This window comes from Mirounga leonina, unplaced genomic scaffold (assembly GCF_011800145.1).
Source record: "Mirounga leonina isolate KUSES-001 unplaced genomic scaffold, KU_Mleo_1.0 Mir_493, whole genome shotgun sequence".
Taxonomy (NCBI): Eukaryota; Metazoa; Chordata; class Mammalia; order Carnivora; family Phocidae; genus Mirounga; species Mirounga leonina.
In genome coordinates, this window is record NW_023270780.1 from 1,459,302 (window position 1) to 1,469,797 (window position 10,496).

The window sequence follows — 10,496 nt, forward strand, 5'->3', positions numbered from 1 at the left end:
TTTTAAGAAGTATTTTTTTTAAGAAAGTAAACCCTGTCTTCCATTAGAAGACAAACAACATGTAAAAACAATGAAAAAGAAATTAAGGAAAAAGACTAACCAGTTCACAAAGCTACAGTTAATTGCAGATTCATTGTGCAAGGAACAAAGAAAGCCTTACGAGTTAAAAGGAGAAAGACTACTGTGACCTAGAATGGGATGGGAAGGCTTAGAACGGGCAGGTTGACAGGCTTGGAGTAGTTGCAAGAGCAACAGAAAGTACTACGGTTTAGAAGGGCCACCTAACAAAAGCACAAAGGATGAGAAACTTAAGAGGCATTATAAGACAGTGGGTACTGCATTTTGGCTCTGCTAGAGATCTGAGGAAAACAAGCAATTGAAGGGAAGTTTTGGTGAGATGGCAGAAGGCCTTTAGTTTCAGGATAAGGTGTTGGGGCTTAATCCTTCAGTCATGAGTAATTAATGCTAGCTTTCGATTAGGTGAGCCAGTTGACAATGCTTTAACAACCTCCAAAGACCATGAGAAATAAGGGTCACTCACTAGTCCTCAGGCAGAAGAGAGCCTTCAGGATCCTAGGGGAGGAGACCAGATGGTGTCTCTGATGGTCCGATAACTTGACGGAGAAGACAGACACCCTGGCCTTTTCACTTATTAACTTTTCCAACTATAAAATGTGCTGCATAATGATTTCTTTTCTTTCACTGGGAAAATAAAATTCTCAGTGAGTCATTCCTCTCGCCAGGGAAAATGACTCAGAAAATCTTCATTTTCCAGTGAAAAAAATCAGACAGCCCACTTTATGTAACTTTAATTGGATGTAAATTTGAACTCTTACATTATAAATAAAATTCACTTTAAGCACAAACTTGTCAAGCAAATTCCTTAACATTTATCAAGAACGGCTTAATTTCAAAGCTTGATAAGTGAACTGGAAACTATGATTTTTTTTTTCTTTTACCTTAAGGGTACCTTTGGTTTGGTGGAACATTCACCAGCCTCTGTCGGGATTAGTCTTGAGTTATGCAAGTTTGAACTAAGGGGTCTTCAGAAATTCATCGCGTAGGTTAGCTGTGGCCATTTGCACATCATGCGCCCCCAAATTTTTTTAATACACCTAGAACACTAAAAACCACCTATCAAGAAGCTCCAGAAGCGGCACCTGGGAATGTTTAGCAAGCACCAAGGTGGTATTTCCTGGTTATAACCAGGAAACTGTTAGAGAAGACAAGTTCCTTGCCCTGGAGAAGATAATTTTCCTTTGGCGCGTAAGTAATCACAGTAAATCTGCATTCTGCTCGGCTTTTCACCAAGAGCAGTAACATTGACTAGGTGGTGGGGTGGAGGGAAGGTTTGGACCCAAATGAGAATTAAATCCAAATCCTCACAGAAGGAAAGTCTGGGCGCTGGGTCTCCCTGCTGCCCGCAAGGACTGAGGTTACAGAGATGAACTTTTGGCCTTGGGGGTTGTCCTATGCATTTTGGTATATTTATCAGCATCCGTGGCCCTTATCCACTAAATGCCAGTTAGCATCCCTCTCCAAGAAAAAACTTTGTCTCCAGGTATTACTAAACGTCCCAAGGGGTGGGAGGCAAAAATCTTTACCTGGTTGAAGGATTGGGCTAGGGAGGAAGTTAAGGATAGATCGAGACTTACACGTAGGCCGACAGACTAAACCATATGGCTTTACTGCGCATCGTTCGTGACAGACACCTAGAAACGTTTACAAATAGAACATTAAGGTGGTGGGAGTGGGGAACGGAGGGATTTCCATTTGTACACTAAGGAAAACCTTCCAGCTCGCTTATTTAAGAAAAACCTTGTGTTGACATTTAAGGGTAGAGAAGTATAACAGCAACACCCACCAAAACCAAAACAAACTTTAAAGTATAGCAAACCTGCTTATTCAGTTACCTGTATCTAAGCTTCCATCTCAGACTCCGTAGAACTAGGTAGAAACCATTTTGAGGACTAGTTTTTTGTTACCAAGAATCGTGCCACTAGGTGACACCACCGGTCTGTAGGAGGTTCCAGATTTTAACAGCCAGGGCAATCTTTATCGCGGTCCTAACTTAGCCCCAAACCCAAATGTTTCCGAGAGCACAGGCCCACCCTACCTAACCAAAAGCCCAATCTTCTAGCAAGTGTTTACAGCCGCTTAGTGTGACAAATAAAGTGGCTCTGAAAAGAGCCGTTGGGGTAAAGTAACTGTCCTATTGCGTCCTTTGCGCGCCCTTACTTCGAGCTGGTGTACTTGGTGACCGCCTTGGTGCCCTCGGACACGGCGTGCTTGGCCAGCTCGCCGGGCAGCAGCAGGCGCACGGCCGTCTGGATCTCCCGGGACGTGATGGTCGAGCGCTTGTTGTAATGCGCCAGGCGGGAGGCCTCGCCGGCGATGCGCTCGAAGATGTCGTTGACGAAGGAGTTCATGATGCCCATGGCCTTGGACGAGATGCCGGTGTCCGGATGAACCTGCTTCAACACTTTATACACATAAACAGAGTAGCTCTCCTTGCGGCTGCGCTTGCGCTTCTTACCGTCCTTCTTCTGCACTTTCGTAACAGCCTTCTTGGAGCCCTTCTTGGGAGCAGGAGCCGACTTTGCTGGATCAGGCATTTTTGCAAGAAGAAACGCCACACACCAGAAACGATCCGGACTACTTCCAAAAGGCTTGGTTACCCGCTACTTATAGAGCCGGTATGCAAATGAAGGCTCGCAAAGGACTGCATTTTTATTGGTTAATTTCCAACAATGTCGTCATAAGGGGGTGGAGCCCACATAAATAATAGCTTCGGCTCGCACTTCCTTAGTGGCTAGCAGAGTAAATGTCCTCTTAGCCAATCAAAGTGTTCCATTTCAGGCTAACCAATAAATTCTGTAAAAGTATAGTTTCACCTGTTTGGGGCGTTTGGGGATGGTTTTCATTTTCTTAATTGTAGACTTGTGTACCGAAGAGATCTGAAGGAACAGCTAAAGACAACTTTCTCTTATTTTTGCACCATTTCCCTACGCTTTGTGGAAGTGTTTTGCTTCTGGTTTTAAACCCACATCTCAAAAAAAAAAAAAAAATCAGGTGTTTCCCTCAAATTCCTGTTTGCGCCGCCTATATTATGCAACGAGGAAAGTATTAATTAAGTCATTGCCTATACAACTCCGAAGACACAGTAGCCAGGAAAAGGCTTCAGTATTTAAACAGGGCCTTACATCCGGCTCAGTTCTCTTAACTGTAAAATCTGGTTGATAAACCCAGATTCCCATCCCAGCCGTTATCACAAGCTGACATGACGGCCTTTCCACTTAATTCCTGTATCTGGGTTCGTGCCAACGTTTTGTACTAGCAGCTTGTAACGTTGCAAACAACTGGCAGAGCAGGGTCCTCCCTCTTGCAAAGTTTTTCTCACAGAAGCTAGGTTGACGCTCCAGACTCTTAGTAACTTAGCATGTAAAAAGCGGGTTTGGCAATAAACGACCTATAAACCGTCTCAGCTGTTCCCTCTAGCGCGCCAGCCGACTAAAGGGTAGACGTTGAGCTTATTAGCTCATCACGCAACACGTGCGAGCTCCCCGATCCCTCTTCTCCAGTTCACAGGTGCACGACCGTGGACCCGCGCCCGGCGAGAGACTGTACAGCTGCTCTCCGTGAAAACGTGGATGGCTCTGAAAAGAGCCTTTAGATGGTCTACATAAAAACACTCGGCCTCAAGCCCGCTCCCCGCGGATGCGGCGGGCCAGCTGGATGTCCTTGGGCATGATGGTGACGCGCTTGGCGTGGATGGCGCACAGGTTCGTGTCCTCGAACAGCCCCACCAGGTAGGCCTCGCTCGCCTCCTGCAGCGCCATCACGGCCGAGCTCTGGAAGCGCAGGTCCGTCTTGAAGTCCTGCGCGATCTCGCGCACCAGCCGCTGGAACGGCAGCTTGCGGATCAGCAGCTCGGTGGACTTCTGGTAGCGCCGGATCTCGCGCAGGGCCACGGTGCCCGGCCGGTAGCGGTGCGGCTTCTTCACGCCGCCCGTGGCCGGCGCGCTCTTGCGGGCCGCCTTGGTGGCCAGCTGCTTGCGCGGGGCCTTGCCACCGGTCGACTTGCGGGCGGTCTGCTTCGTGCGAGCCATGATGTCTTACTGGTCAGGCTCGAGGAGTGCTAGGCAGTCTTATTTATAGACATAGCCTTGTCTTGATTGGGCCAGGAGGGGAAGGAACCTCCAGAATGTGATCTCATTGGCTAGAATTCAATCCTATTTGCTCGGGTAGATTGTTATGATAATCTTTCCCCCTTATTCACCTTTCCGTACTTTTTTGTAATCTTACCGATCACGGACGTTTTTCTTTTTAGACCTTTCCTTTAAATTGGTGTCATTTTTGTCAGAGCAATTTTTAAAGTGTTTTCGCAAGCTTGGGATTTATATTTTAACAGGTCCCTTCGAAATAAAAGCATGCCTTCCCATGAACTAGGTTTCAGTTGAGAGTTACTATAACTCCAATCCCACAGCTAACATTTATTTAGCGCCTGACACTGTGCTAAGCGCGTTAGTTGCATTACAGTAGTAGTTGAAGGAACCAAAAATTGAATTTACGTTTATCCAAACCACCAACTTGCAGGGCACAGCCTTCCGCCTTTCCTTAGCTTTTCCACCTTGGCCATCAATGGCCAATTAGGTCCTGTAGAGGAAACGCTTCTAAGTCAAGGAATATAACACCAGAAACGTTCATTTCTCCTTTACAATGGTGAATAGTTTCTAGATAGTGACTTGCTTATCAGTCAGATTAAAAGCTATAATAAAGTTTCAAAGCAAATAAGTTATTCGTTGATTACTGATTGCTAACATATTTTCTTCAATAAAGTAGTTTCATCTAAAAGTTTCATTTTTTCTATTCTCTATAGGGAAATTGAACATCCTCTGCTTTTTAGTTATTTCCTATGCTTTGAAGTATTGCTCAGAAAATTGCATGTCATAAAACAAGTCATGTAAGGTAATAATGCTTAAAAGTGTGAATAGTTATAAAACTTTTAATCGTATGCTCATTCTATGGAAAAAGCATTGCATCCAAACCTCATAAAAACTCAAACCTGTGAACACAAGCAGGCCCAACAAGCTTAAAACTTACTTTATGGTGTCAATATGAATGATCATCTTCCTGCTGAAGGCAAAATAAAAGTTATTTTGAGGGGATTTCCTGAACACCAAACAACCTAGAAACTTATCTTTATATCTTCAAGAGTTCCCATTGGCAGCACAATCTTCTGCTCTAGGGAGACTTATGATGTCCTGCAAAGATATAACTGATGTGAACACCTGTCACCCCTTCCTGTGGTTGTTTTGTAATACTAACATAGAGAGCCCCAACTCAGTATTTAAAAATTCTACATACACTCTCTCATTTAATCCCAACTCTGTGAAATAGATGTTACTTTCTTCATTTCACAGATAAAGAAACAGAGTCTCAGAGAAATTATGGCTTGTCCCAGACAAGTAACAAGGCCTGCATAATATCCTAAAGCAAAGGAATGAAATTATAATGGATTTCCAGTTTCATCAGGCTTGGGATACATTTTAAGGCACTGAAGAATTTTCTCATCACGCAATCAAATTCCTCAATCTTTCTCAAACTCCTCCACTGAGCTCTTTGCCATCGGAAGAGGAAACTACCATACAGGGGTCTGGATGGCAGCCCATAGCAGCCCACACGGGCGTCACATTTCTTTGCGGTGTTCTTTTTTAATATATGCATTCTTGGCCATGGCATGCATTTAGGTAAGAAAAAGATCCTCAAGCTGTTGTTGGGGAGGAAAAACTTTGCTCTACCTCTCAAGCTTTTTTTTTTTTTTTTTTTGGCTGATCTAAGAATTAAATCGACACGAGACCAATTAACAGGAGAAAATCCTATAAGAATATGAGGCCCCCCAGGCAGTCAGGCAATTGAAGTTTATATGCTATCCATAGCTAAGAAAGAGATCAATCGGGACCTGGGACTACAAAGGGAAGGAAGACCATTACAAGAAGATAAAATGAGTAAGCGTTTGGTAAACAAATGTTGGCTGGGCCACTCAGAAACAACGGGGTATAGAAAGGAATTTCAGCAAACAGACTTTGCTGGGTTCCTCCCTGTCTACCACACCTAGGTCATATTGTACGGTAGTTATCTATGGTGATCTTTCCCTTCCTAGAGCAGATCCTCTGTCTGAATTCTCTTAAACTGTTAGGAAGGAGGCAAAAAGAAAAACTTCTTTGAGTCTTCTGTTTCTTAAAAATAATCGGCCTAAAATAATCCACATGCCAAAGTAACACCTTTTGGGGGAGCAAATGTATATTCATATAGAATCCAACAGTCGGGCGCCTGGGTGGCTCAGTTGGTTAAGCGACTGCCTTCAGCTCAGGTCATGATCCTGGAGTCCCGGGATCGAGCCCCACATCGGGCTCCCTGCTCGGCGGGGAGCCTTCCTCTGCCTGCCTCTCTGCCTAGCTGTTCTATCTCTCTGTCAAATAAATAAATAAAAATATTTTTAAAAAAAGAAAAAGAAAAACAGCAGGTGCAAGAAGTGTGCTCTGACCTCTGTTTCTTTCCTAAAAACAGGAGACAAAACCCCCATATGGAAGATGTTTTCCTTACACCAGGAGGAAAATAACATTCTTTTCACTGAGGATGGGGAGTTGAAGCCAAGAGAAATCTGCACAAAGAAACCTTTGTTAAATTAACCCTTATCTTCCTAGTTATTTCTCCACCATTAACTGCCCTAGCCAAAGCCCTTCTGTCTTGTGACATTTTCGTGATTTACTACTCTGTCCAATTCAGTCTATAAGCAGTCAACTCTAACTTCTTCTTTGGGTTTTATTTCCTTATGAGAGCTCCAATGTCAAATAAAACTCAGAGTAAATAAACTTCTATGCTTTTCTCCTGTTAATCTGTCTTGTGTTAATTATCAGGCCCAGCCAAAAACTCAAAGTGGGTAGAGGTAAAATTTTGCCTCCTCTACAGCAGATTTCAGTTTGCAGGGGTTCAGAACATACCACCCCCAAAATGCCACTTTGGTATATTATTTTGAGATGACGTTACTTGAGAAACAATAAATATAGGAGGTGCTCTCTGACCTCCCCCTTTCCACCTAAAAGCAGCTCAGAAAATTTTCCATGAGAAAGGTAAATCACTTGGTTTTTGTTGTTCTTGTTGTTGTTTTAAGCTCAGGCCACAGATGTTAGTATGACACTTACTATCTCTTGTTTATGGGGAATTTAGAACAGAATGCTCACAATTCAACTAATATGCAGCCTGTCTGGGAAAAAAAAAGAAAGGAAAGAAAGAAAAGAAAGAAAGAAAGAGGCTATTTTTTAAAGGTACCTTCTTTCTCAACATTCCTTTCATTTAATTTTTGTAATCAACATCTATTGTGAATCCCAGCATGTTGGTTTAGGCAAGTGATGCATGGTGGCTCCATTCAATGAGCAAAGAACAAGGTTTATGGCTGGGGAAGATGGAAGAGAATGAATTCCTTCAGCCCCCATTAGAGTCACACCTTGGAGCTTTGAAGTTTAAGCATTTTGAGATATTTGAGTCTAAAAAGACTAAAGAACAATCAGGAGTATCTATATGTCTAGAACCTAGAAGTCTGGATAAAGATACAGTATTGGAACTCATTAGCATATAGAAGATAGAGCCAGGAGAGGAAAAAGCCATGTAAGATTTAAGACAGTACACCTCCCTCAGAAAAAGAGATAATTCTTTCTGATGCAGAAACCACATCTTCTGGTAGATTCTCCTTACAGAAGGCCCTGGTAAAGTAACAAACATGCTATCACTAAAGGACCCCAAACAACTTCATAGGGCAGTTTCTGGTAATGATTTTCAAAATGGAGATTTCCCATTGAGAAACCCAATTCAGCAAAGTTTGCTAGCTCCACGTGGGGCGTCCGGGGGGACACACTTTGGTCACTGATTTCTGGCTGAAAGCAGGGGTCGATTTTAGAGGATCTGTAGAAACGGAGATACAGAACATCGTTGTCCTCTTTCTGTATATATCGCTTCTTTCGGCGGAGAGCTTTGGATGACAGTGCGTTGGATTCACTGACCTCCACGAGAAGGCTTGCAAATAGAGAAAACCAATTTTCCTAGGACCCGATTTCTCCTGGGTGAGGTGAAATCCCATGCCCCCTATTAACAGAACAGACTAGACTCAGCAATTACGGCGACGTCTCCCTGCCCCGCTCCGCACACACCCCAGGTGCGGCTGCCCTGGACGCGGCCTTCTAGGCCGGCCTAGCCTCGGACGTGCTTTGTTGCAGTTTTCTGTAACCGTGCTTCGGAAGCCCGTGTCCCTCCAGTCGGGATTAGAGCCGGCGCCGTCTTCTCCCCGGCTCTCGACCCCCTTGGCTCTTCCTGTCGTCTTCTCCCACCAGAAAGACCTTGCCCAGCCTACATGCCATGCCCTGGGCGAGCCCACAAACGGAGAGAGACAAAGGCGAAAACGGCTGCGGCCCCCGGAAGCCTGGCCTTGGGATCGGTGCTCTCCCGGGGGCGACGGCCGATCGGTTTTTTTTCAAGAGCCCGTGAGGGGGAGCCGTGGCGAGCGAGGCAGCAGGGCTAGGGACCCGGCACGGAAGAGATGACGCAATGCCGAGCGGGCGGGGACAATTTAGGGCGGGCGTCCCGCCGCGCGCTTTCTGTTCTCAATCTGGTCCGGCACTCTTGTATATTAAGGGGAAAGCCGCCCTGCCCGCTCCAGAGGTCGTGTGTCTGGGCTGCAGTCGCTATGTCGGGAAGAGGAAAGGGCGGCAAGGGCTTAGGCAAAGGCGGTGCCAAGCGCCACCGCAAGGTCTTGAGGGACAACATCCAAGGCATCACCAAGCCGGCAATCCGGCGCCTCGCCCGGCGTGGAGGAGTCAAGCGCATCTCCGGCCTCATTTACGAGGAGACTCGGGGTGTGCTAAAGGTGTTCCTAGAAAACGTCATTCGGGACGCAGTCACCTACACTGAGCACGCCAAGCGCAAGACGGTCACCGCCATGGACGTGGTGTATGCCCTCAAGCGACAGGGACGCACCTTGTATGGCTTCGGAGGCTAAGTTGCCGCTTTAGCTCCACGTAGATCTATGCTAACGGCCCTTTTTAGGGCCAACCATCTAGTCTTAGAAGAGCTGGACACTCGGGTAGGGCTTGGGGGCCCTTGCTTTTGGGAGTTGGGCTGGAGTCAGGTCAGGCTCAGTGGGAGGTAAGGGTCCCTGAAGCGCTAACCCCCCTGAACCCGAGTCATTCACCAAACTGCCTTTTATTTGTTGGGCTCCGTTTTGGTTTTTAAGTCTTAAAGGTTCCAGGTCTAAGTATTTACGTGTGCTTCTGGGTACGCTGTCCTTTGTGCCTGCTGGGCTGGGAAAGTAGAGATCCGCGAAGCCGAAGGGCAAGGTCGCGTCTTCATCTCTAGTTCGCTACATTTGCTTGGGCGAAGTGGGAAGGGAGCCCACTGGCCTGCAATCCAGATGCCCGTTAGGCCGTTGGATGGTTTGAAGCCTCAACTCAACTACTGGGTTTCACTTCGTACCTCTACAGCAGGAGGGTGGGGACTAGATGGCGTAAGGGCCCTCCTCATATTGGACGGTGTTTTGTAATCTGTATTCTCACCCAAAAGGTGCGAGAGCACAAGTCCAGTCATCAACCATCCATAAATCAAGAGCAATCTAGGTTACTAGAACAGATGAGCTCATTAGTGCAGTTTTAAAACAAGCTTGGCATATTATCTGGGGAGTACTTTTTTTTAATGCTATATCTAGGGGAGAATTTAGGAGATAACTATTTCAGTGAAACATTGCAAAGATACAGATGCAGCTTCTATAAAAAGCCAAGCAAACTATGTAATTTAACATCATGGAAGCAAGTCTTCCGGAAACAGTTAATTCCGGTATGTGACTTTTTCTGTTAGGGCCTGTTGTAGATACCTGTAGGAATATACCCATCAACACAGAAAGCTAATTTTTGACAAAGCAAATTGTTCTAGATTAGCGTGGTAAAGAACACAGTAAGCCATTCTCTGCACTACCACTTCAAATTATCCTGATTTGGATCAAAATGTGGTAGGTCCACTTTGCTTATCCTTAAACCTAATTATAGTCTTGTAGCTATTGTATTTGCAAGTACAAATTTTTTTCAGCATTCTAGGCTTATAATTTTACAGATAAATTTGGCTGTGTATGTGGTTGAGAGAAGAAATACTATGTCAGCGCCCCACAGATAAGCTAGTTCTTTTTTTTTTTAAGATTTATTCATTTGAGAGAGCAAGAATGAGAGAGAGTACATGAGAGGGGGAAAGGTCAGAGGGAGAAGCAGGCTCCTCGCTGAGCAGGGAGCCCGATGCGGGACTCGATCCCGGGACTCCAGGATCATGACCTGAGCCAAAGGCAGTCGCTCAACCAACTGAGCCACCCAGGCGCCCGCTAGCTCTTTATTGGTCGCCACACTTGTCTGCTCTCATTAGCGACAAACACTTGAAGGTGAAGCAGGTGTAAAACATTTAGC

General features: G+C 45.4%; 3 protein-coding genes across 3 annotated transcripts; 1 reads left to right on the plus strand and 2 right to left on the minus strand.

The window, feature by feature from the left end:
* Nucleotides 1-1,658: 1,658 nt before the first annotated feature.
* On the minus strand, nucleotides 1,659-2,678 carry LOC118000276 (histone H2B type 2-F). Its single transcript, XM_034989897.1, has one exon. It carries the CDS (start codon nucleotides 2,613-2,615, stop codon nucleotides 2,235-2,237), a length of 381 nt encoding a protein of 126 aa, XP_034845788.1. The 5' UTR covers nucleotides 2,616-2,678; the 3' UTR covers nucleotides 1,659-2,234.
* Nucleotides 2,679-3,649: 971 nt separating this feature from the next.
* On the minus strand, nucleotides 3,650-4,146 carry LOC118000274 (histone H3). The gene has a single exon (XM_034989896.1). It carries the CDS (start codon nucleotides 4,107-4,109, stop codon nucleotides 3,699-3,701), a length of 411 nt encoding a protein of 136 aa, XP_034845787.1. The 5' UTR covers nucleotides 4,110-4,146; the 3' UTR covers nucleotides 3,650-3,698.
* Nucleotides 4,147-8,694: 4,548 nt separating this feature from the next.
* On the plus strand, nucleotides 8,695-9,090 carry LOC118000388 (histone H4). The gene has a single exon (XM_034990095.1). The coding sequence runs from the start codon at nucleotides 8,741-8,743 to the stop codon at nucleotides 9,050-9,052; it is 312 nt and encodes a 103-aa protein (XP_034845986.1). The 5' UTR covers nucleotides 8,695-8,740; the 3' UTR covers nucleotides 9,053-9,090.
* The last annotated feature ends 1,406 nt before the right edge of the window (nucleotides 9,091-10,496 follow it).

Coding starts and splice junctions, on each gene's coding strand:
- LOC118000388 (XM_034990095.1), top strand. CDS start 8,741: ATGTCGGGAAGAGGAAAGGGCGGCAAGGGCTTAGGCAAAGGCGGTGCC.
- LOC118000276 (XM_034989897.1), bottom strand. CDS start 2,615: ATGCCTGATCCAGCAAAGTCGGCTCCTGCTCCCAAGAAGGGCTCCAAG.
- LOC118000274 (XM_034989896.1), bottom strand. CDS start 4,109: ATGGCTCGCACGAAGCAGACCGCCCGCAAGTCGACCGGTGGCAAGGCC.